This window comes from Alosa sapidissima, chromosome 19 (genome assembly GCF_018492685.1).
Source record: "Alosa sapidissima isolate fAloSap1 chromosome 19, fAloSap1.pri, whole genome shotgun sequence".
Taxonomy (NCBI): Eukaryota; Metazoa; Chordata; class Actinopteri; order Clupeiformes; family Clupeidae; genus Alosa; species Alosa sapidissima.
In genome coordinates, this window is record NC_055975.1 from 28015343 (window position 1) to 28042377 (window position 27035).

The following is a 27035-nucleotide window of genomic DNA, read 5'->3' on the forward strand; positions in this document are numbered from 1 at the left end:
GAGTCTTCACAGGGGCTTTATGATGTGAACGATCAGGTGAATTGTAGCAAAGCCGTAATGTTAGAGAACTCTGAATTCTTCAAATAAATTGGACTGATTCCACTGAAGACTTTTTTTTTACTTTTTTCTTAAAAAAAAAGTATCCCCTGTAAACCAACGGGATGATCAAGAAAGCTGAATATTATCCCTGTTATGTATCCATAGTCACTTGTTCATATTCTACCAGTGCATATTTAACAAAGGCTAGGCGGCTCATAGCTGTGCAGTGGTCACTGCATGGTGCTTTAAAAGGCAGGCTAGAGACTGACTAGCCCTAAGCCCCGTGGGTTTCAGCGTCCCTACAGGCGCGCACGGCTCACATGGCCGAGGTTGCAAGTTAAATTGCTGAACTGTAATTTTCACAACACAGGTAAGAGTTTAGATAAGCTCCTCAAGGGATTTTAAACTGGTGTCTGCATTTCTTGCTAATGTCCATTCCATTACTGTTGTTCCATTGTTCCATTGTTTTGTTCCATTACTGTACTGTGCACAACAAAATCATCTGCAGGGAGAGCCATACAGTGCAGTTACATACGCTGCTGAAACGTTCATCTCAAGACAAAGACAGTTCCCGAGACCAGCTGTTCTCTAAAAGCATTTTCATTGCATCTCAGTGAATCAGGGACAGCCTTGCTGATGTCTTGTCAAGCTTATCTTGTTACCAAGTGCACGTTTACATGTATTCATTTAGCAGATGCTTCTATCCTAAGTGACTTACATATGTCAATTATATTACAAGGGCAATTGTCCCCGGAGCAACTCAGGGTTCAGTGCCTTGCTCAAGGGCATAACGGTGGAAGCTAGGGAATTGAACCCACAACTTTCAGGCTACTACATGCTAGCCCAGCTCCTTGACCACTACACTACCACCGCCCTGGTCTTGACGGACTTGCAAATGGATTTACGGTAAAATGCCTTGATTCTCAGATAAACCTGTGCTTAAAAGACCACATTTTTCCAATGAGTATGACTTGTTGATTTATTTGCCGAAATCCATTTTAGAGCATTTTCTGAAGGATTTCCAAAGGAATCGAGAGTCAAAGTAGTGCTATTCTACCAAAGTAACACAATGCTAAGGAGGGAGGAAGATATTTCCTTCTTCACAGGCATTAACCAGTGGCTTCATAATCCATCTTCATAAGCTGCTCTTACCTTAGACTTGAGCTCCCAGTATTCTTCTGTTCCAAATGGCACATTCCGGAAAGCTGTGATATAATCATAGCTGATGACCGCTGTCTGCATACACAATAATACAGAAAAAAAAACAATAAATAGGCCTTACAGGTTTAAGTCAAATCGATGCTAGACACAGTATAAATACAGAGAAAAACAGGCAGACACACAGACACAGACACACACACACAGCCTGTGTTCTGTGTTCTGATTATGAGTGGCAGATTGTTATAAATAGATATTGATGTGGCATTACAAGGACAGGACATTACCGGAGGCCCCAAATTATGGCATAAAGATACAATATCTTGGCCTGTGTATAACTTGTGTACAACTAATCTTTCCTTTTCCCCACTGGAATTCATACAGATGATTTCAAGAGAATATATGTAAAAATAAACTAATAATTAGGCTAACCTCTTTTTAAAGTGAGCCTGATAGCTTGTAAATAAAAGCATATGCCTATTCCCATAAGACTATGTCCACATCTTTAATAGACTGGAGATGTTTATTTTTAGTTGTTTTGCAGTTCCACGCAACTTGCTAATATTTTGAGAGGATATTGATTCCAGTCACAATCATCCTGTCAATTGGACAGTTTCCCACTTTAACATGATGAGCAAAACATTCAACATTCATAGTGTTACAATCATGTTCTGTAACAGACAAGTGGGATGTCTGTCTACAGACGAGCAATGAGGACATACCGTTGCTGCTGCTCTGCCGAACCGAATAACACTGATGTCATTTGGGTCCACATGCTTGTTGTACAGGATAAATCCAGATGAGGCGAACACTGCAGTGGCGACAGTAGACACCTTCAACAGCCGTGCAGCCATGAGAGGCACTACAAGACATAACAGTACTTTTTAGCAAAGTTCTCTTTGTGTGCCGTCACTTACGTATAACTTACGTATAAACTTGTATAAAACAGTGGTAGTTCCTACAGTGCACTACTGCAAAAGAGCATGTTGACACTGAATACATGTAGAGCTCTCAAATGAAGGTTTGAAGGGAAACCATGGCAGTGCGGTAAAATAAGATTTATTTTGGATCTTTGCCAGACATTGAGAGATTGTCATAGAAAGAACACATCTAGTCAATCATTCTGTCACCTCTCCCACTTGTCACAATACTTTTATCATTTTGACCATCACAAGACTATCATTTTGACCATCAGACTTGCATTTCATCTTCTGCTTGTAATAATTAATTCTATGATTGACACATATCTGCTAAAAAAAAAAATGTAATTGCTCTCATTTTAGCCTTTGTAATTATAAGCACATAATGTAATCTGAAAACTGCTGCCCTGATCTCAGCTGGTATTCTGTCTATAACGGAGTGGACTGGAAATTTCTAAGTGACCCCAAACTTTTGACCGGTAGTGTACATGAGCTAGCACTAGGTGACCTTGTGCCAAAAACATGGTGGGTTGGTAAATTAAAATAGCATGCGTCACAAGGGAATTGTTAAAAGCAGAAGATGAAATGCAAACCTGTAACGTTAATGTGAATGTTTGTGATGGTCAAAACGTAAGTAAGTATTGTGAAAAGTAAGACAAGTGGGAGAGGTAACAGGATAATCTAGGTTACTAGATGTGTAGCCATATCATCTTCTATGACAATCGTATTAGCCTACTAGTATCAGCGTTACATTTACTGAATAGCGAAAGCCGAATGTCTGTCAAACAATCTACTGTACCACACTCACCATGGGTCAAGTTAAAATCAGAGAGCAAACATCAACCCTGACTGCTACGGAGAGGGTGATGAATTAAAACATCTTGTAAGAACATTCATGATTAACACGGGAAAATAAAATGTTGTAAATTTGTGTACATCACTTAAACATTTTATGACATCTAACCTAACATCAGCTAACGTTTAGCCAGCCGCTAACTTACACTGTATTATGCAACTGACAAGCTAGCCAGTTTCATAAGCACAGAGAGTGAAGTCAGTTAATAAAGCCAGAATATCAAAATAATTAAGTTGTCTGAACAGTTTTCTCTACATGTCACTCGATTAAATCCTTAGGTGGCAGGAGGTACCTTAATCTAATGTTGCCATTTACTAGTGCTACTGTCATTAACTCACCGGTTTTTTGGAGCGACCTCTCAACTCGAGTCCCGGTGTTGTCAATTGAGTCGCAATGCTTTGTGGGTATTGAAGTATTGTAGTGAAGCCAATTAATGTAATGACAACGCTGCCAAATATAATTGATTCCATTTTTGTCACTAATAACTATCAAGTATGAGCATACTCGTTGTAGTTGTTCTACACCGCTTGTCGATTTATATTATTTTAATCGTGAAAGAGTGCGATTTCTTAACTGCACTACAAAACGTAATATTTACGCGCGAGAAATGAACACGTGGGATCTGATTCTAGTCGAGCATGTTCAAATATGTCAATTCAAAACATGCGCAATTGTCTGCCTGTTTTGTAAGATTTCAAATACGAATGTGTGCTGATGGACAGACCCACAGAGCTTTATTATTATTAGCTTCTGTAAACAATACTGATGCCGATTTCACTGTCTTAAAAGCACTCTGAACAGAGCAATTACTTGCAGATAAGATTATTCAATTTCAAGCAACAGAATTGTATAAGCCACTCCTGTAGGCCTAGCTCTCAAAAGGAAAAGTCAGACATCTATGCAAAGAAAAATACTGGCTTGAGGCTAGGTTGAAAACAGACATTTGCAGATTCAGCAAAGCACCTACATACATCAAGCACATTTAGTATTTTTCCAGCCGATCTGAATACGTTTCAGGACTATTGACTGGGTAGGCCTACTTGGCAGACTGATGTGTAACATTTTACACCACAGGGGGGTAAATGCACCCAGTGGAGTTCGCTTTTATGTGTCTGCCTCTACACTCACTTGAACAATGTGTCATAATGCTTTGGGCATTTATTTCCTGATTAAATAAAAATCAAAGGGAAAATGTCTTCAGACACTGCACTTTTAGGCATACAAAGTAAAGGACAGAGATGAAAGTTTTGGCATATTGGTGTTTTTTCTTCCACTGGATCAAGTCAACTCTGCAGAAATACGACATATGCCTTTCCTTTTTTCTATGAGAAGTATAAACTGATACCATTAGCCTCAGCAGTCATTTTCAACCCTAATTCTTTACTCAGATGCATGTCACTTGCATATTTCCTAACAATTTAAGACATCCTCATATAAATTCACATCCTCATATAAATTCACACCCTAATCTCTTAAAAGAATGTATTCTTCATTGTTATGCCTATTGGGAAAATGTTCTCAGAGAAAAGAAACACTCCATAAGTTATGTCAAAAATTGATAAAGGATATGCAGATGTAATCAGCTAAAAATCTGCTAAATGGAATTGCATAGTGGATAGTGGTTTCCGACCACTGTGTACAGAGTAATAATCCACCCCCACACACACACACATAACTTTAACATGGTGTTCGGTCTACTGTCTACTGGACCCGAGTGTAATAATTGCTGGTGCTATGTACCTTAACTGTGTCCTCCTCCTAACTGGGCTTGCTGTGTGTGTGCGTCTGTATGTGTGCGAGTATAGGTGTCAGTGTGCGGGAATGTTGTCTTTCTGCACCTGCTATTCTCACACAAAGTTACAAAATTGTTACATTTCAAACACTTTCACTTGTTCTGATGAAGTTCTAAGAAATAACATCATTAATGATCAAAAATATTTTTATCTTGTAATTTGTTCGTGTACAAATAAAAACAAAAATGATATGATCATAAATGTGATCTCACAGAGGTAAATGGAAAATATGAACCATAAATGGCATCTATGATGTCATTGGTATTTCAGCTAAAGTAAACATCTGTGAAGTATTTTTACATAAATTGTTGACTGTATTGATTTAAAAGCCTAATAATGTTGTGGGTCCACCAGATCTGAGAACATTGGCTGAGTAACAAAAATATGAACACCTTACATGGGTTAACCAAGACAATTAATATTAGGTCCTTTGTGCAAATAAATTGACAGTATTTAGTGATGAATGCAGGACACAGCTCAACAATGACAAGGAGTTTCATTTCTCCAGCAGGTAAAAATCCTATTGCTCTAGCACTGTTCAGCTGTGAGCTAGTCAGTAAAATGAGACACTCAAACAGACCATATCCTGAACACTATGGGTGAAATAATTATTTGTGGACGTGGTTGTCACATTCCCTTAGTGAGGAAGCAACAGCCAGTCAGTTTGTTCCGCCACAGACCTCCATACTGATTACAGGGCCGTCCTCTCAAGTGTAGAGGACGAAGGAACGAGGGACCATGACAAGATCCAACATGACAGACAGCTGGGGAGGAAGAATGAGAGCAGTGGGCCTCCTGACCATCTGTGACCTTTTCACCTTTACAGATGAACAGCTCCATCTGAAGTTTGCCAAATTGACTTTCACGTAATGGCAAAAGCTGAAATTGTGTTAAAAGGTTTGATGAGTAATGTCACCGGATACTAATTGAAGGATAGTTGTGGAACAGCTTGAAAACTGGTATAACCTCAATTCAAATGAATACATTAATAACTAGGTTGGAGACACCTCTCTCCCATTAACTCATTCATTTAGTGCTGAATAAAAGGCCAAACCTGGCTTGAACTCCAGTATTATTAGATACATTACAGCCCATAATTAATGAATTAGTTAATATAATCATAAGTGGCGTGAATGCGGTGCTATTGACCGGACGGATCAACTACAGAGTTGAATTGAACATAGCCTCATGCAGACGCAGACACACACACACGGGGAGAGAGAGAGAGAGAGAGAACCACTTTGCGCTTATGCAAATAGGCTGCGCAACCATGGCAAACTTTTACATCTGGAAAGAGCTCCTTGATAACTATCCTGCTAGCTCAGGTCATGTTTAGCTACTAGTAATTACTAGTAAAATGCTATACATTAAAAAATACATTATTAACTAAATACACTCTATATGAATTTAAAAATATATGAAATAGAAACATATCACATAAGCCATCATTTTCAGTGTGTGTGTGTGTGTGTGTGGAGAGTCAAGCAGAATCAAGGATGTCCACTGTTGTGAATGATCCCATTACAGTATATATTACTGATGACGTCAGGGTGGTGGGGGCACCAAAATCGAATCGAGTATCGAAGAAGTATCAATTCTTGACTTGGTATCAGAATCGACCCCCCCCCCCCCCCCCCCCAAAAAAAAAAAAAATTGTGTAAATCCCCCTACACGAATAACCTAAGGGGGGAATTCCCCCCCATTTTGAAAAATGAATTTTAAGCCCTGCACAGGCACATTTTTTTCCGCATCAAGGTACTCAGGGCTGACAACCGAAGTTACATCAAAAAGATAATGTTACTAAGGTAATGGTGTCAGTTCCCCTTTTATGATGTTCACATAAATAAATGTATAATATTAAGGAAGTCATAATTTCTAGTGCCCAAGAATCAGAAATTGCTACAATTTTTTTGGTTTGTTTGTTGTTGATCAATTGTTATGTTTAATATTGTGATCCACAATCAGACATGATTTATCTGATGTTAATTTGGTTAAATATCTTATAATGATTCTCAATAATGAGTACATGTCATTTAAACAGTTTTATTTATTTTAACTGACATACATCATAAATACACTTCCAAAAAAAAAAAAAAAAAAAAACATTGACACCACATGCATACAACTTCAGCTTTCTTCCTCATCTTTACCAAGCCTTCTGCCAACAAAAGGTTTTCTGTTCCTCTGTACCTGAAGCTGAGGAATCAGCAAGAATGACAAAATCAGACTCAGGAAATTAAGGAACCCATAAGGATATACCCCAGAGATATGATCGTGCATGTTAGTGAGTGAAGGCTACATGCTTGTATATGTGTATGTACAGGAAGTCGCTTTGGACAAAGGCGGCTGCCAAATCCCATAACCATAACCAAGTCATTTTAAGAAATTCTATAACCTTACCATCCCCTAATCAAGAACAATTTATGAAAATTAATTTACATAGTCCCTCAATACCATGTTGGGACATGATTCGTTCACATGGTTGGGACCCTTAAAATAAACGCAGAGAGGGATGGAGTCATGTAAGGCTAATCAAAGATGTTTGATATTTTGGTTTACCTTTGATCCCTCCATGACGTGAGGATCCTTCTGAAGTGCATTCTGCAGACCTTCTTCTGAAGAAAATCCAATCCAGCAAAAACCTCTGTGAAATCCGGTTTCTTTGTCCTGTATTAGAATTGAAATGAAATTAGATTGGCCTACATAATATTTAGTCACACAAGACAAAGTTAGTCAAGAAAACATACTTACAAATGGCATTTGGCATTTCTTCACTTGTCCGAACTGTGCGAAATACTCCCTCATCTCTTCTGTATGACGGAAATAAATGTTGGGGTCAATATCATGACTGGCAGTGAAATACGAATGACACATATACGATGAGCCATGAATGCAAAATCAAATTAACGTTGCAGAAAAGTTCTGACAACACGACACAACGTTATCAACTGGCTAGCATTACAATTAGCATTCGCCTGAAGCTTAGTTATACAGCTAGCCGCTACAATTCTTTCGCGAGCTCGCGTCAGAAACCCAAATGCAGAAATACAGTCTGTTATCCCTAAAAAGCTTGTATCACTTACTGCTTGCGACTGTCCAGGGTACTCTGGAAACGAAGACCTCGAACACCTTTTTGCTGGCTGTTGCTGCTGCCATGTTTCGTCCTTGCGCTGTAGCACCAGAGAGACTGCACTCGCACATTTCACCTTGAATCACGTGACTCGCTGCGTTTTTGTAACGCTATCTTTGTAATAGAAACCTAATCCTACATACATATTTATTTTCAGATATATTAGCACATCCAGTAAAATTGTAAAGTCTATTTTTATTTTCTGATTACATAAAATATCATCAGTGGGTATTACCAGATTTCGGTTCAAAGGTCATAGTTCAATGATGGCAAAGATGGCAGCCTCCGTACTGGAGCACGGGGAGGATGCTTTTAGAAAGCTTTTTAAGTTCTATAAACGTCGAAATCCTCCACCTGATTTTGGTGATGTCATTGATTTTTCCAAGAACGTAAAGAATGATATGGTGAGCCTCAGTTTTAGTATGAAAAAGAATAGGCATACGATTTCTCTTGCTTGTGAGGTCTTGGAAGTAGTTGTAAACGCTGTTTGAGTTGTCTAAGTACTGCAATTTTAGTAATTGCTGTAGTTTCATCTTGTGGACACTAGGACGAGGACAGCATTTTCCTCAAAACATCCTGACGTAACGTTACATTGTAACTCTTGTAGTGTAATGTAAAATGACACTGACATTGGTCACGCTGAATTATTAGAATGGCCATATCAGGGTGCCAGGTAAAATCATTAACGTTTGTGGATTAAGTTTTTGAATTGTAGTTTATCACAAAAGGTGTATTGAATCCTTGAATAGATGATTGAAAAATACCCTAGTTCTAGTCTAACAGAGATACTGGTTCACTGCATGAATGAGTTCATGTACTCTCAGTTCAACAAGAGTCCGTTTCATTGTGGAATTTTCTGTAGACTTTTGTAATTCAAAGTAAGCAGAGCAAATAGTTGCACACCACACATAGTATGTGTCCAAGACAACTTGAGGGTCATTTGTAATAATATGGTTTCACAATTTGATGGCTAGGTCTTCAGTGTTGAGCTGAACCCTTCTGCATTGAGTGAGGCGGATGCAAGCAGAGCTGGTCTGAGGCCTGTTAAAGACTGGAGGGCTTTTGGACTGAAAGGACACTCAGGTAGTGATTGCCCATAAATGTAGCGTATATACACTGTTAAAAAAAATGAAGGGAACACTTACAGTTTTCTACGATTGTTAAAACCCATTTTTTGAAACCTTCCACCATTTTCTCCATTCTCAAACTACATTCACAGAATGTCTGACAGCTCTTGCGAAATAAAACACTCGCCTCAAAAGTTTTACTTGTGCTCAGAACCAAACAGTGTCAGAGTACCGATCCAGTGTATGATTGAAGTGTTCCCTTAATTTTTTTGAGCAGTATACATTTTTCTTGTCATCCATTGTTTGGTAATTCCATGTAAAATCAACAGATTATAGACCATTTTCCAGACTGACCATCTAGAATTTGCTTCATATGTAATGTGATTAGTGTCATTGTAGCCATTTGTAGGCTTTAAATAGCAGTCATGGATCTAGTTTTACTGCAAAAATAAATGTTTGTAGAAAATTACAAAGTTATTCATATATAGTCACCAGATGAGATAAAGGCTGAAACTGTGCACTCTAGTTATTGAGTACAACAACATTATTTGCATAAAGTATTAAGTAAATCCATGACGGCCATGTGGAGGCCTCTGTTGCTTTCAAATGGAATGACCCATTTGTGTGCTGTGTGCTTTTTTTGTTTTTAATTAGCTTTCTTACAAAGCAACATGATTTAGTTATTTTACCTTTAAATAACAGCAAAAAGCTAATTTTGGTGTCACACTCACAAATAAGCAGAATGGAGTCTCTGACATTGTCAATGTGCACTGCATAATGTTTAAATGTCACAGGTAGGAGCATGACTCTTCATCAGTTTAAATGTCACCGCTAGGAGCATGACCTAGCACTAAATGGGTACCCAGTGTGTTGGTGAAAATCGACAAAACGGGGAACGGGGTGTTACTTTTAAACTCGAGCTATTTTCTGGTGTGACTCAAGAATGTTAACCAAGTTATATTTGAGCCTCACAGCTTCTGCTATTACTGCTGACTATACCTTTGAAAGCAACCTGTTGTGTGAATGCTAAACCTATATCAGTTTCATTGTACTTTTGATTAGTTTTTTGTTGAGTTATTTATCTTTTGTGATTCTGATGGAACTGACTTACAGTAGCATGTCATGTGTGCGTAATATTGTTGTGGAAATGCCAGTCCAACTTTAGCACGCTGTCTTATTGTGATGCTGTTGTCATGGTTACCACAGGCTTCGTCTTCATTTCAAATCCCTTCCTGCCGGGCTCCCAGCACCACTGGGTCAGGCAGTGTCTGAAGACATACCCACAGAAGCCCAACGTGTGCAATCTGGACATGCACATGTCCCCCTCAGAGACAGAGGACATCTGGAACAAGAGTGCCGACATCTTGCGGTACGTACTGTACATTAATGCCTGATGTATTCCTGGGGTTATCGACACTGGGTAGATATAGTGTAGATGTCATGTTATGTGTTATGACGAGAGTCATAAAAAAAATAAAACTGTTCAGTGCAGCTGTCCAGTGACATTTGACACAAGGCTGCGACTTCACTAGGTAGGCTGGTGGAGGGTGTGTTTGTTTTTGTGTGTGTATATGTTGATGTTGATAGAATCACTGAAAATATCTTATATTACTAAAATTATTTCCAGGTCCCTTACCTATGGTGTTCAATAAGCACTTTTTTGCCTAGTAAAATAGTTTTAGTTAGACTTAGACTTGCACTTAATCCATCACTGCAATAAGGGCCAAGGATTTTTTTATTGGTACAAATCTGTATATTGTGGCCCAGTCATATTGTGATCGAGACATTTGAATGTGGACCTGCGGTGGTAGTTTTGCCCTCCCCATAATGCCACTGTGCTATGGAAGGAGACTAACATAGCATATACTACATACCAGCTGGTAAATCAAACTCAATCACTGCAAAACTGATATAGACATACCCTAACATTACCCCAATAGTGGAATATAGATCTGGGTTAGCAGTGCAAGCCTTTTGCTATTCTTTAAGCATACACTGTGATACCTTAGCGTGCGCAATATAATTTGATCAAGGTCTTATTCCAGTATTCCAGTATTCCAGTAGTCCTTCCATCTTCCATCTTTACCTTCCTTCCATCTTTACATCATGTAAATTATTGTGTGTGTGTGCGCGTGTGTGTGTGTGTGTGTGTGTGTGTGTGTGTGTGTATGTGTGTGTGTCATAGGAAGAAGAACCAAGGCAAGAGGGAGCCTAAGACCCTGCTGGAGAAACTTCGCTGGGTGACCCTGGGTTACCACTACGACTGGAATTCCAAGGTAATGGCTAATTGTATAACCGAAAGGGCCTCGTACTGACCCATAGATCCCAGCACATGCAGTAGATGTTGTAGCCTGACATGATGTCCACAATGTCAAGGTCGTTGAGGACCAGTCTTATAGGAGAAGCTCAAGAGCTGCTGATTAGCTCATTATCACTGATGGCAAAAATCTGCTTCTATTTCAGACACTATAAATGAGAAAAATATAGTTTTTGAACCCGGTCCCGGACCCATAAATGGGACCACGTTAAAAATCTGAGAAATCGTAAGAATCTACGCTCACAATCCAATACTATCGTTTTGGATCATTATAAAATGCCAAATAGCTGTCATGCAGGATGTCTGTTAATGAATATTAGTATTCTGCTACTCGCGGTGTGTGTGGATTTTTTTCGGTGACTGTAGCATTTCTTATTCAGTGTGTTTTTGAATTTCAATTTGATAACCCCTTTTCCTGGAAACCTGATATCAGTCATGGTGCCTTATTATATGAGCACCATCAATAGCACTTAGTGCCAGATATTTTCACATCAGAAGGCCTGGTTAAGATGAAGAAAAGGTTTGATGGGCTACAGCTTCCAGTGGAGCCGCTCTTTGGAGACTTCCTGTGTCCAGGATGCTCTCAGCGCCGTGTGGCCCTTTCAAGACATTTCATCTGTAATAGTGCAGGCATGACGCCTGCCTGTCTCGTTTGTATGCTAATTACATCAAAGTGTTTAGTCTTCTGTCCCATTAGATCAGTCAGGAGTCGCACACTCGATTCATTAACTTCAACCCTGCTCTGACACTGCCAAATGTCTGACAACAACTTGTGAATTTCAAACAGATACACACACACACACACACACACACACACACACACACACACACACACACACACTCTCTCTCTCTCACACACACACACACACACACACACACACATTCACACCACCTCACCCCTTCCGTCTCCTTACTGAGTGGCTATGGAGATGAAGCCAGCGGCCTCATTTCGATCTGAATCCACTGTGTCTACTTTGTCTGTTTAGAGAGCGAAAAAAAAAGGAGAGAGAGAGAGAGAGGGGGAGGGGGGAAGAGAGAGATGGGGTGGAGAGGGAGAGACAGACAGACAGACAAAGAGGGAGGGAGAGGGGGGGGGGGGGCGTACAGGCCTCTTGTGATTATCTACTGATTGCGTTTTTGTACGCCTCATTGCAGACTCAGGGGCACACCGAGGCTGCGAAAGCGAAAGACCAGCAAAGACAAACAAAGAGGCTGTGATTGTCATTATTCGGGTTGTTTTGCCGTTGTGGGGACGAGTAATTGAAATGAACTCACAGGAAGTGTCAGTGGGTGGCTGACCTGTCCTACACACTCCCGTTAACAGCATGCAGGAAATGGGGAAAGTATTTTTCCTCATGCTAGGGTGGAGAAAATATGGCGTGAATATTGTTTTCACTTCTGTCAGGATTCCATTTCATGATGATTCCAGGTATTCATGAGATGTCATGAATTTCATTTGGGTTTTTTTTCTGTTAGCGATAGCACATGGGTTGTCTTTATGGAAATGTTATTTTTCTGGGGTGAAAGTGCCTGAGGACGTTTAGTTTTTTTTTTACTTTTTGAGTTTCATTTTTGTCACTATTTTGTTTTTGCTTTTTTGCATTAGACCTACTCTGCTGACCACTACACCCAGTTTCCCCCAGACCTCCTCTCCTTATCCCGAGAGGTGGCTGCCGCCTGTGGTTTCTATGGTTTCGCCGCCGAGGCTGGAATCCTGAACTACTACCGCGCGGACTCGTCACTGGGCATCCATGTGGATGAGTCCGAGCTTGACCACTCACGCCCCCTTCTGTCATTCAGGTGAGAGATGGCTGTGTCTTGTCCATCATGTCCACACCATTTTCAGTTTGGGTCATTCTGTGTCAAATCAAACAGAATTCAGAAAAATAGTTGATGCCCTGTCAGATTTTGCTAAAAAAGTGTGTCTACATAATGTTTATGTAGTGCCCCGAAACAAAGACCTGTAAAATATTTTTGTTTAATTCATGTTTTTTCATATTTATGTTTCATATCTATGCCCTTGGATTTTTGCTCTCTGAAAATGCCATCTCGGGAGCCATGTTTGGACATTAATATCATAAATAGTGTTATTCGTTGCCCACCCAAACTTTGTAGGATGGAAGACTTATTCTCAATATGACTGGACCATTAAATGTTTGCATTGGAAATAGGTTGTCATTGAAAATGGATGACATGGTTGTTGTTTAATTTTGAACGGGCACAGTTTCGGGCAGACCGCCGTTTTCCTGCTTGGCGGCACCAGGAGGGAGGACCCGGCCACCCCCATGTTCATGCACAGCGGTGACATCATGGTGATGTCGGGGCCCAGTCGCCTTCTCTACCACGCCGTCCCCTGCATCGTCCCCGCCCCTGCTGGCCAACCCCTGCCTGCCTGTCTGCTCGACACCCAACAGACCACAGGCCTCCACACCGGCAGCCTCGTCCAAGAGGTCCCGACAGAGGACTGGGAGCTTTGCTCCAGGTACCTGCACACCTCCCGAGTCAATATGACCGTCAGACAGGTCCTGGGGGATGGACAGGCCTTCCCAACAGAGACGACCTCCATAAGGTCAGAAGTTAGCCCTAAGGACGGGTACCATGAGAAACATGGACAGGAGGAAGAGGATCTCAAAGCCAAGAGGAAGAGGAATGACTCTGGATATGACCTTGACTCCTGACATAATTCAAGGTCAGATAAAAAGTTTTACAGGGAAAAGTTTTAAGTTAAACCTTTCAAAGCAAGCATGGACAGTGCCGTATGATGTTTACTGTCAGTCAAGCTCTACACCTTCCCTGGCCCTGGATCCCTGGCTCTTCCATGTGTCCTCCTGTGTTTCCAGTCTCTTCTTCCGATGTGAAATAAACCCACCTTTAAAAAGGCTCGCCAATTACCCAATTAAGTTTTGGGCTGAACCATTTAGACGGGTGATGGTCTGTACCAATATCCCCACACTGTTAAAATTTCCAATAGTACAGAACACGCATGCATACATACATAATACATACAGTAAACACATACACAGCAATAAACATGAAACTGAGTGCAGGTGGGTGTGTGTTTGGTTGCACAAGGCAAGTTTAAAACAGCAGGGTAGTGAAGTGAAAAGGGAGGTCTCCTTTTCCAGTGTGTGTGTGTGTGTGTGTGTGTGTGTGTGTGTGTGTGTGTGTGTGTGCCTTTTCTTTCTTGTTCCCCTGAGAGCAGCGCAGTTCATTTGGGAGATCCAGGCCTTCTGTTGTTGCTCTGCTATTTCTCTATTCAGTGTGATCTGTGGCTTCCCATGTGTCACCGTGACACCTGTCCTGGTGATAACCGAGCCTTTTCTCCTCTCCTCCCCCCCGTCCCCCTCCCCTTACTGTCCGGTCTGGCTGCCGTCCGCGACGTTAAACAGAGCTGACCTTCAGTGAGAAGGCTGAGGGGACAGCGTGTAATCTGGTCAATCGATGTCAGCCGTGTTGAGCCAGAGAGAGATTGTCTATGACAAGCCTCTCAGTGGACCCTGGCTGACAAAGCTGGTGTGCCAGGAAGCCTCAGAAGATCACTCTTACCGTGCTGGGGAAACACACAAGAGTCTTCCATTGGCTGTTAAAGGAAGTTGAATAGAGAACTTCCTGTTGGGTTTTTAAGATTAAATTTAAGAATCGGTTATTAGAATACTTTACATTTACAGTAAACACTATACACATGTATTTTATATTTTGTACATCATGCAACAAAATTATAGTACAATATATTGATTTATTTTGTGTAAGAAGAAAATTATGTCCCCAATCACATTGCCAAAACATAATTCCAGTGTATTTTTAAACTCTCAAAAAGGCATAGAAATGCAGTTTGTTGTGAAGAAAGCTTTTGTGAGATCATGTGGACCAGGAAGGATGAGTAAGGATTAATTACCTCAATTTGGGTGAAGAGAAGGTCACTTGCACATGATGGAAAAAATAAACTGGTTTATTAGAACCTTTTGTGTGGCCTGCTAAGGGAAACTAAACAAACAGCCCAAGTGAGCTAAGCAATTGTCACCACACCACCTCCAGGACATAATGATGTTTTCCTTTTAATGCAATGAAAATTGCAATATGTGAGTTTGTTTCATAGAGGGAAATTGTCTGAATACATTTATAATGTACATGCTGTAAAGATAATGCACTGCAGCCACAATCTGTTCTTTGTGCCTTTATCCATTCAAGGCAAATCAGCAATGCTTGCACAATCAGGGGCCGAAGGCGCAGTCATTTACCATCAGTGCTTTCGTCGCACTACAAAGATGCATAGAAATGGAGACAAAACCACCATCATGTGTTCCAGGTAGGCTATTTGTTCAGCTGGCCAGCTACAATAGGGGGACAGGGGACACTTTCCAACACTTGAGCACACACATAGCCTGTGCCCGTGCCCTCGGTACCACATCCGTTTCGATGCACTCGGTAAAGGCCCTGCCCTCGGAGATAAAATTATACGCTGCCAAGATGATGTATGCGGTCATATAATTTTTACTGCTGCCACTTTATCTGTGCTTCTTATCGTTTCTCTCTCTCTCTCTCTCTCTCTCTCTCTCTCTCTCTCTCTTTCCCATTACTCTGTCATTACCACTCACTGGTAAGCTGCAAGTAGCGCGAGCGGGTGCTGCGAGGGCGCAGAAGCGTGAAACGCCGCCTGGCCAGCCCACTGCTCCGGCGTCTTAAATTAGCCACATGCCGGCGAGATCGAGCCACTCCGAGTGTTACCTCCCCGATGCAGGAGGTTTTTACAGGAAAGTCAATTACACACATCCATCACCGCGCAGGCTTAGCAGCCTTGGCAGCGTCGCGGCGCTATATGCCGCTATCTCGTTAGGATACAATGCGCCCTTTTTGCATCATAGCGTTGTGCTACTCACAGTTGCCCATTCTGTCATCATTATATTAATGTGATGGACGTCTAGAAGATGCACCTATCACATGGCTCCCTGTGCATGTCGGTCATCATTGACTGTAGAGAAGGTTGTAGAGACGTCGACCTGACCCAGCCAGCGTTTGATTGCTTGGAGTGGATAGGTCAGGTGAGATGAGGACCTGTGGTCAACTCAGAGAGGCGCTGGGTGAAATCTTAACTTATAATATCAGTGTTGTGCGACTGATGTGATGTGAGAGAGAATGACCTTTACTCACCAGACCACCACAGCCATTCTGCCTCAAGTAAGGTATTAGGGGGATGATGTTAATTAACACTTTGTGCATCCATGTATGCCTGTTATTACTCAATTGCAGTGTGTGTGTGTGTGTGGGCGTATCTCTATATGCAGAAGAGTGTGTGAGCACATTGTGTGTGTGTGTGTGAGAGAGAGAGAGAGAGAGAGAGTGTGTGTGTGTGTGTTTGTGTGTGCGCCTGTGTCAGAGTGTGCTTGTGGGGCCGAGCGGCTGTTTGGTCATATATTCCCCGTGACAGCAAGAAAGATGGTTTTCAACAGTGTGCTTGAGTTTTACCTTCAAAAGCCCTCGTTTTGGGAGATAATGAGGGGACATTAGTGTTGCAAATTGGGGCAAAATTGCATTTGCTGTGTCATTTTTATAATCACTGCCATTACCAATAATTACTGCAGCAGTCACATTGAAATGCAGGATGTTGGAGAAGGGAGGTCTGCTCTTCCCTCCCTACCCAGACGCTCCCTTCCCTGGGTACAACACTCCCCCTAGTGCCTCCCCAAAGCACTCTCTCTCTCCACTCTCCACTCTCTCCTCTCCTCTATCTCTATCTTTCTTCTCCTTTCCAGTTTTTTCAATCCCAGCTAAGCGTCTCCATTAATATGCAGGCCCAGTGTTTTTTTTTAGCCTCTCCTTGTCTTTCATTAATCCAACATAAGCTATTGAACTACAACGGCGCGATGGTGTCAGCGTAATCAGCCACGGCGGGTGTTTATCTGCGCCGGCCACACAGGCGCTTTTCTTCCCTTCTCTGTTTTTTTTTCTCTCTCTCACTCTCTGTTGTAGAATCCTCTCTTGCCACCAGCACCACCATCACCAGCAGGCAGGCAGCCGTCCAGTCAGGTATCCAGAGGCTGGGCTCAGAGGCTGGGCTCCTTCCTGAGAGGGAGCAGAGATTTCAGCGGGAGAAGCTGCCTGCGTCTCTGGGAGGCTGAGGAGATAAGTGTATTAGGGCTGGAGGGGATTGGGTGGGGGGGTGGCTCTTCAGGAGGATCTCGACGGGGCTTTCTCCCGTAGGGGTCCCTGTTCCCAGTGCAGAGACGCTAGCCAAGCCAGCTCTGAGTAAGAGGCTCCCAAGCCCACAAGCATGGCTGCCACTCTTAACACGCACGAGAGATAAAGCTGCATAGTGAGCCAATGCTTTTCCATACCAAGTCAGGTTAGCAACAGCCTGTTTTCAGGAGCAGACACTCAAAAAGAAGGACATTCATAAGAATAACTTAACAAGTCATAATATGGCTACTAGGACACTGCACAATACAGTAGGTACAACCCCTCAGCCTAATATGGCAGAAGCTCTGACCACTAAAGCCTGAAAGATCAATGCTCATTTTCTATTCCTGTTGACCAATGTCTTGATAATTATTTAAATCACCATCTGTCTTTAGGCTAAGGACAAGTCCTCATTGTTGTACAATTGAAATGCATGGTATACAGTATTTCCCTTTTTAATTAACCTTTTTTCATGAGCTGTGTATGAAGTCATATGTTACGATTACGAATGAATTTTGTTATTATGACAAGAATATTAAATGGATAGACTTGACCCAGTCCTAATAATGGTACATGAAATTGTTTTAATTTTTCTGTGGTTGCCGTGAGCAACTCATTAAGTATTTGTGGAATCTTCCAGTCCTTAGTGACAGAGGTAGAAAGTTTAAAGGAATGGCGCCTCAAGTTTAAAAGTCATAAAATAAAACAACTCATACCTCACATAGCGGTGACAGTGTTTTGACATTTAGATGTGGATGCCGTAATGGTTTACACCAGGGGGCCATTCCATTACCCAGTGCCCCCTGAGTCTTGGTTGCGTTCCTATCCATTTTTTAAACCAAAAATACCTGTCTGTTTTTATGAGCAATAGGAATGTATTTCTCTTCCTGAAAAAAGAAAGCGGCAGGCTGGAGAAGAAAAAAGAAAAAGCAGAAAAACTGAATAGCTCAGGTTTAAAGTTGGCTTATTCAGTCAGACGTGCTCATGCAACGTTAAGGCATTTGGCGCACCAGAACAAAACAAAGTGTTTTAAAATGCCATTTTGTTGCACTCGTTTGAGATTAAACTTGGCAAAGGTCACTCTGCTCATCGATGTATGTATTCTCTTATTTTGCCCCCACAGTTTAGCTGCGTAGTGATGACAGAACAGACAGTCTCGAGCCGGTGCTACGTGTCATCATCGTCTCAACATTTCTCTGCATTTTCCAGCAACTCACTGGGCCCTAAGATTGCATTCAGTCAGGAGGAAAAGTGCTATTTGTAACAGACTTTTTGTTTTTTGAAACAACTCTGCTGACAGCCCGCCCGAACTGTTTTGCCATCAGCGAGCTCTGCTGAGAGCAGAAACCTGCGAAATGCTTTCCTCGCTACACTCCCGCATGGGGCTACGACTAACGATTATTTTCTGAGTCGATTAATCTGTTGATTATTTTCTTGATTAATCAACTAGTTGTTTAATCAATACACTTTCAGAAAATGGTAAAAAACAATTTGATCAGTATTTCTCAAAGCCTACGATTATGTCCTTAAAGGTGCTCTAAGCGATGTCACGCCTTTTTTAGGCTAAAACATTTTATGTTACTGCAAACATCACCTAACCAACCACTAGCTGTATGTGTCCTGAATACACTGTTATGTCCATAAACGCCCTGTTTTGTCCACACGCCAAAGATGTTTAGTTCACTGTCATAGAGGAGTAAGTAAAACTGTAAATAATGAAATTTAGGAATCTGGAATCAGAGCATTCTGAGGAATCTTCCTTTAAAAATGACACAAATTGATTAATTGATTACCAAAAATATATCGTTGGTGATTAATTTAATAGTTGACAACTAATCTAACTACTAATTAATTGTTGCAGCCCTACTGTCGTCTATCGTACATCAAATGTCAAATGAAGTCATGTATACATGAACGATGGTCACATCAACAAACTGAAACATGAAAATGTATCTGAATTCTAAAGGAGAGTTCTCTTAATGAAATGAGTGGTGTGTGGAAACCAGCATTATGTAATTAATTGACTTCCCTTCCCTTAGCATTAGATTCCACTCTATCTGCTGTCACCATCTCGTACATACAATCCAATCCATCATATACGATTTTGTGACAGGTTTGTGGTCACCGTGCAAAAGTCATAGTTATTGTCTTGCAATATAACCATAAATACCAGTTCTCAATCAATTTCATTCTTACAATCAATCAGTGATGTTTTTGTTCTGTATGGCTTTTGAAGATGAAGATTTTTGAACATGAAACTGTACCTTTCGGCCGTTCACAGATGCTAATAGATTCTCATACGTTATCTGTCATCACCAGTGCTTCTGGAGCTGTTAGGTGGCTTGCTTTCAGAAGCTGCAGCTATGTCACAACAAGTTCATCTTAACACCCTATTTCATTCCAAATATCATTGTGTTGGATAAATAAGCACCCTCGGGTTAAATGGATCAGTTATAGAGGCCTTCTCTATTTCTCTCTCCATCCCTCTCTCATTCTATCTATCTGTCTCTCCCAGTCATAGAAGCATAGATTAGGAGGCTGCTCAGATGCTTTTGAGGGTACCAGCTGCCGTTGTTATGGTGATGAGCACTTTCAGGAGAACTACTGGCTTCCTGGTGTGTTGATTACAACCCATTATGTTATTTGCTTTCGACATTGTTTTCAATCGGCCCAGCGCCTGTTACCATGGTACCGGTGGCTGCAGCCTCGATTTTATTTTTTCTTGTGGTTGGGTAAAAGGCTGTGTGTGTGCGTGCGTGTGTGTGTGTGTCCGTGTGTTTGTGTGTGTTTTGGGGGTCGACTGTGGCTGCCGTGGCTGCTTATCTGATGTTGGTTCTGCTGATGCCTCCCCCCCAGCTGTCACTGTTGCAGTCACAGAAAAGAGAATAGTGCCACCCTGTGACCCGGCTCAGACAGCAGGCTTCTCTGGGCCAGATCTGGGCCTAGAACCAGGCACTGGACCTGACACCGGTCCTGTCCGTCTGCTGTCTTGTTCCTGCCCTGTGCCTTTTTGTTTGTTCTGACCACAGACGGGGGCTCTGCTCTGTGTGAGGTTCTGTTACCCATCAGCCCCTCCACTCCGCTGTGTTGCCCTACGCTAAATGACAGAGGAACAGATGCAATCTGTTAGTTTGAAAATGCCCCAGTGTGTTGAATAGAGCTAAGCCAATAGCGGCAAAGTCAGAGTTAAGGCTTTTCTCATAAGCCTTTGGCTGGCTCATTGCATATTGTGCCTACTGTCCTCATTAAGTCAGTTCACATAATGATCTTGCATATTTTTCTTTTCACCAACCATTTCTGATACAAGTAACATTTTGCAGTTAGGTTAAAATATACATTTAGATAAGCGTGTTCGAGTTGGCAGGTATACAATTGCCTTTGCAATGATTCTACATTCGGTGCAGAGAAACAGAAGTGGCTTGTGTTACCAATAAAATTAGCAGCTAGTTTGTCACTGTCCCTCTGTTACCTTTCTCTTTGACAAATGGGGTAGAAGGGGACTTTTGTTTACGTTTGACATAATGTTCTTTGTGAGTATGTAGAGGAACTCTCTCTTTCTGTCTCTCTCTCTCACTCTCTGTCTGTTCCTCTCCCTCTCTCTCTCTTTCTCTCTCTCTGTCCTTTTGGCAGACTGTATTTTTTCTTTTTCAATCATGGCGGCTCCCATAGCAACTCTATCTGCTGAGTAGTCGGACCAGAACTGTGAAATTGCTCTGCCTTTGTAGTTGCGTACAGGTTGTAGGGGGGGGGGGGGGGCGTGGGCAGTATAGAACAGTATATTTCAACTGATCTTATTCAGTGGTGGTTGTCAGGTTGTTGATTATAGAAATGATGACAATACTATACATTTCATTAGTCTGAAGAACAAAACATCCAAAGTTGAGGTCATATGCATTTGTAGTTACCTGTTGGTCATTCTGATCACTACAATGTTTTTGATATGTCAACAAAACACACACACATCAAGATATTCACTGCTGTGTTTAAAGGTGTGAAATACAGCTCTGTACAGGAGGGGCTCCTAATGACAGTCAGGTGGAAATTCTCACATGCTCTGCCGTTCGTTTAGGCAGCTCAGCCGAACTCTTATCTCGGTTTCGCATCGACTGGCGTCTAATTGAGTGAGGAGGAGAGAGAAGCCTCTGGCTGAAGCCTGTAGGGAGTGTTGGGAGGACAAGGCTTTGTGCCCTGACAAGTAGTAAAAATTATAAAAAGCCATGCTCATCATTGCAGGCATCGAAGACACAGCCTGGTTAAAATGTAAATCTATTAGCTATATGTTTGGACTATCTCTAAACTATGCAAACTCATTCCTTAAAGTACATTTTATCAGGAATCCTTTCTACAATTTTGTTCCTTATGTCTGTTCATTTGACATGTTTAATTTAGTCAATATTTATGTACACTTAAGACTTAGCTCTAACATCCACATATGCCCATATTTCTCAGACATGAAGGCGAGTGTTTCCCCCTGTGGTCCAGTCCACTACTGCCACCTGCAGACCAGTGAGGGTAGAGCACAATTTCTGAACAGGTGCTGTAGCCTGCTATTGCACATTGGAATGTTCTCAGAATAAGTCTTTTTTTTCTCAACGCAGAAAACTGAAAATTGTCCATATCAGAACCAAAGATGATAATATTTAGTGTGCAAATTCATAATGCTTTTGTCAGAAACTCAATTAAATTCTGATACATATTTGTCATGAATTGATTTTTTTTCTCTAATAACAAACACACTGACAGTACTGTAGCCCTTCAAATGACAAACTAGATTGTATTATTTGGAATGATGTTATCAGTTCTATATTTTATTTACTATGGAACAGAAGAGCACCATCTTTTTCTTCTTTGGCAGCTTAATGAAATGGCTTTTTTTGCGACAATCAATTTCAGACATTGCTATCATTCCTCTCTCTCTCACAATAAAACGGTGACTGATACAGTACATGATTCATGGCTGTTTGTGCTATTCATCATTTAAAAAATGTATGGCTTTTATTCGGGCCTGGCGCCGGAGGGAAATCAGAAAATATTTGGAGAGAAAATACGTAGAAAGAAAGAACAGGAATGGCCGAGGCCTCGTCTGAGTGTTCTTAAGCAAACAGGAAGACCAGAGGAGGAAATGAAACCTGGAAACTATGTGTCAAGGAATTCATAAAAGCTTAACACTCGACACCATTGTTTTGGTACATTCCTGCAGCTTTCTCCTTCTGTGACATAAGAGGAGGACTTCCTGGAGAAAAAGAGGGGGGAACAGAAAGAGAGAGAGAGAGAGAGAGAGAAGGGGAAGAAAAAAAAAGAATCTTGCAATAAGACACAGTATGGGATAACCTTGCGTCCTTTTTTAACATAAGAGTGGCACATCCTTGAGAAACGGGGAAAAACAGAGAGAGACAGACAAAGAGAAAGAGAGAGAGGGAAAAAAGCCAAAGCTTTTGCTATAGGACATAGAAGGGGATGACCTGGCGTTTTTCTGTGGCTTCAGGACTCCCTGTGTTACCCTTCAAGTATAATGGTGTTTCCTGTCTGGGTTTGAAATGGAGCTGCCATTTGGAGTCGTGAGCGCAGCGACCGGATAGAGGAGTGCAGGCCGGGGAGTGATAAGAGTGGGCGCAGCGTGTGCAGAATTCTCATCAGTATCACGTGGCTCTGCCACACACACACACACACACACAGGGACATATACGCATGCACACCCACTCACACACAGACACACACACACACACACACAGGAACATACGCATGCACGCCCACTCACACACATGCACACACACACACACACGCACACAGGAACACACACACACATGTACATAAACAAGCACAGACACACGTGCACACACCCACACACAGAGACATAAACACAGTGTTGTAGTAAAATGGCAGCACACCAGCGGGGATGTAGCCTTGGCACAAGGGATGTCCAAAGGACAAAAGGTTCAGAAAGGTTTGGAACTCCCTCTCTTCACCTCCTCAGAACTGAATTACCTCTGTGCTTACATGCCACTTCAAGAAGAAAGAAAACATTCAAAAGCATGCTACAATCTCCCCAGTACAAAAAGCATAATCTCCCCAGAACATAAAAGATGAGTTCTGGAGCTAGATATATCACAGCAGGAAAGCCAATGGTTCCAGCACATCTCAAATCCTTGATTCTTGATTTAGGTTCTCAAATTGCTACAGGACAGTTCCTTAGTGGACACATGAATATTTGGTAATTCCTGAGGGTACTCTGTCTTTATTCTAAGTGTAGAATGTGACACCTCCTTTCTACCAGTGAAGATACTTCCGTTTTTCTCAGGTCAGAATTAAATTTCTCAAAACTACTTGTTTTATAATCCCCACACTAGTCAGATGTGCACACCATGACAGCAGTTTCTTGTTGTTTTAAACAATTTATACATTATAAATGGGAAACAACATACATTGTTGTTTTAAACCATTTATACACTCTTTTACACTCAGGCCAAGTAGTATGCATAATGCTACTGTTTATTAAGTCTGTCTGCATTTACATGCTTTTCTTAATTTCACACCTTGTTGTATTGAAATTTTTGTCAGTGATAAATAGTGTTTAACTTATTAATTAATTAGACCAAATTATATTGCACTTGTGATATGATGATAAATTTGTGGGGATGAAAGAAGTGCTAAAAAGAATGGGAACTAAGTAGTACAGTTAATATATCTTTACATTGGCCACTTTTTAGAAAAGAACTGATGTCGAGCAGGTTACATGCTGGTGCTGCAAGTGGCGCTGTTTACGTTTTACTTGAGTTATGCTGCCTGTGTGCTGTATTAAGAAATGTATAAATGTATTGAGAACATTAAGGATGATTCAAGAAGTACCAAAGCAGCAGAAGAGAAGTAAGAAATAAGATATAGCTCTCATGGCATCATCCTTTGGGAGAATGACTGGTAATACTAGTGTTGGGCTGATGAGCCATAAGGCTTAGCTGCAGTCTCACAGAGCACCACCCTGAGTCCAAGAAAGCAATAAATCCAAAAAAAAAAAAAGAATCCGCCAGACACATCAGAGATAAATCACTACGCCTGCGATGCGCGACGCTCTGCATGGTCGTGCTCAGAGGGAGATGAAATGTCACACAATTCAAAATGAAACAAAACAAAGCAAAACAACAAAATGATGTTGAAATGTCCACTGGTAAATGGAAGGTGGCTGAAAAGAACAGAAGGGTGGTCTCGCTCAAGCATCGTGTGAGGACGTGTGGAGGCTTGTGTCATTTCCAGAACACCTCTGTACTAGGCAGTGTAGTTTAAGAAAATTACTACCTATCACCTCTCTCTCTCTTTCTCTCTCTCTCTTCCTTTCTCTCACTCTCTTTCTATCACTTTTTGTCATTCTCTGACTACTGATTTCACTGCCAGCGGCAAACATGAATCTAAGCAAAAAGGGAGAAAGAGAGAGAGGAAGGGAGAGAGAGCAAGTGAGAGGAGAGAGCCAACAAGAGGTTGCAAACAGCTTTGGTTCCTCTGCCTGTCTGTATGTCTGACTGGATGCTCAGCCCCCACCACACACACACACACATACACACACGCACGCACGCACACACACACACCACCACCACCTTCCTCCCCCCCCCCCCCCCCCCCCCCCCCCAACCTGTTTTATTCCCATCAGCTCTACTCTTCTTATCACCCCCTTCCAGATGCTTGTGGGCCGAGAGGCACCATAATTAGGTGCTGAGATCTCAGACTCCGATCACTTTGGTGCCTTATCGGCCCTGACACCAATCTCCTTGAGTGACATTCTGCCCAAGCGGTTACGTAAACCCCAGCCCGGGATCAGTGCGAGAAGTCAATCCAGCGGGAAGATGAAGAGGAGGGGAAGAGGAGATTTAAAGCTGCCGAACGCTGAAGGCAACAGTTTTTTTACCCCTCTGCATTTCTGTCCTTTTTGTTTCTTTATTTAATTAGAAAATTAGTTTTTTTTTTTCTTTAAAAAATGGGAAATAAGAGATAGAGGGTTGGTTTTGAAACTTCTAGCCAGATCCAGTTAAAATTTAGCCTCACATGAGAAATACTGAGATATTATGACTTGCACAACTCGTATTTGCTATGAAAATATATGCCTGAATATCAGATTTTTGGTGCTATTCTGAAGTCAGATCAGGGTGCTCAGCATTGTTTTAATTACAATCATGTGAAATATAATATTAAGCTGTTTCATTTAGCTATTTACTTTGATTGTTTGAAGCAATCATAGCACAGTTACACATTCTGTAAAATGTTCTATTAGAATTGGCTCAGCCTCTGTGAAAGGAAGGTGTGTAAAATGCTTGCCACCTCTTGACATCACAAGGTGGACAAAAGAGGAAATGTATTACACAATCTGATAGAGGCATTGCAGCATCATGGCATTCAGCAGCAAGGAGAAACTCCAGCGACATGCACATTCAAATGTGTTTAACCACGTCTAAAGATTTGCCTCTATGAAAATCACATCTCACAGAGGTGAGGTCTGGGGATACAACTGAATCTCTGGTGCTGCTCTTGTATGTTTTGACTAAGAGGTTTGTTCAGTGGACATATTTCACCAAAGCAAAGGCCTCAGGGGTCTAACTATGCAGTGTAGTGCAGTTGATTATAACAACAGGCCTTCTTTTGAAAATAAGAACTTATGTTTTCCTTATGTGGGTAAACCCCCTGTATCCAAATCTGAGGCAGCTAAGTTACTCAACCGATGGTAAAAATCCATTATTGAAGGTGAAATATGTGCCTGATTGTTTGTGTGTGTGTGTCATCTTCTAACCGGGGTCCATCATGATAGCCTGCGCTGGGGCCCGTTGTGACTACCTTACGCTCTCTGAGTGTTCTAGAATAGAGGCCATTAATGCACAAAATAGAAAAATAATAGCAGCCATCATTTAATGCATGCAAAGCTAAACACAGCCTTATCTCCCCTGCACAGCAGGAGAATGGGCCTGTGCGCTCCCTCCTCGACTCCCAGCAGTTCACAATAACAATGAACCCTTTCTCATAAAAAATATACAGGATGCAACCTAAGGACAGGAGGGAGTAGGCTGTGCGCTAATTTAAGGCAGATCTATGCACACAGGACTGCATTTGGGAGAGCATCACTGACTCAATAGTTCAATAGCTTTATTTTATAATTACACAATGCTGAGAGTGTGATGACTGGTAGAATAAAGGCCTCCGCACACGGCCGGCGGCGCGACAGCGATCTATGGCAAGTGACCGGCAAAATTGAATAGAATCTATTGAAGTGAATGGGGCAACGCATAGGCCTACGGCAAGTGGAACGACGGCAAATGATGGAGCCTTCACCTGCCCGACAGACATGAGGTTAGAGGGACACCATGAGGTTGTGGCTGTACACTTAAATCTGGCACATAAAAAAATGTGTTATTAAATGACTTTTGGTTGGTTAAATATATATATATATGCTAACTGAATTCCTTCATTCATTGATTTATTCATCTGCATACCATTCATTCAATTGTCTGCATATTCATAAAGGTGGTCAAAACATCACCTAATTTAAACCATGTGTTTAAATATGTCAAAACAAATGTGTAATAGGTTTGTAGCCAGAGAGGGTA

The 27035-nt window shown here is 41.6% G+C and overlaps 3 protein-coding genes across 3 annotated transcripts in view; 1 reads left to right on the forward strand and 2 right to left on the reverse strand.

Annotated features, from left to right (window-relative positions):
- The window catches only part of adck1 (aarF domain containing kinase 1), a 139098-nt gene extending 135713 nt beyond the window's left edge, over positions 1–3385 (reverse strand). The window contains 3 exon segments of the mRNA XM_042072147.1: positions 1192–1275; positions 1920–2059; positions 3312–3385. Of these exon segments, the coding sequence (XP_041928081.1) occupies positions 1192–1275; positions 1920–2051 (216 nt within the window). The 5' untranslated portion in view covers positions 2052–2059; positions 3312–3385.
- Positions 3386–6793: 3408 nt separating this feature from the next.
- Positions 6794–8002, reverse strand: LOC121693024 (SRA stem-loop interacting RNA binding protein). Its single transcript, XM_042072162.1, has 4 exons — positions 7850–8002; positions 7518–7576; positions 7326–7433; positions 6794–6962 (listed from the first exon to the last, which is right to left on the reverse strand). Exons 1-4 carry the CDS (start codon positions 7965–7967, stop codon positions 6894–6896), a joined length of 354 nt encoding a protein of 117 aa, XP_041928096.1. The 5' UTR covers positions 7968–8002; the 3' UTR covers positions 6794–6893.
- A 151-nt stretch (positions 8003–8153) lies between these two features.
- alkbh1 (alkB homolog 1, histone H2A dioxygenase) lies at positions 8154–14234 on the forward strand. Its single transcript, XM_042072161.1, has 6 exons — positions 8154–8300; positions 8871–8979; positions 10170–10332; positions 11149–11239; positions 12887–13080; positions 13505–14234. The coding sequence occupies exons 1-6, from the start codon at positions 8160–8162 to the stop codon at positions 13956–13958; spliced, it is 1152 nt and encodes a 383-aa protein (XP_041928095.1). The 5' UTR covers positions 8154–8159; the 3' UTR covers positions 13959–14234.
- Positions 14235–27035: the final 12801 nt, after the last annotated feature.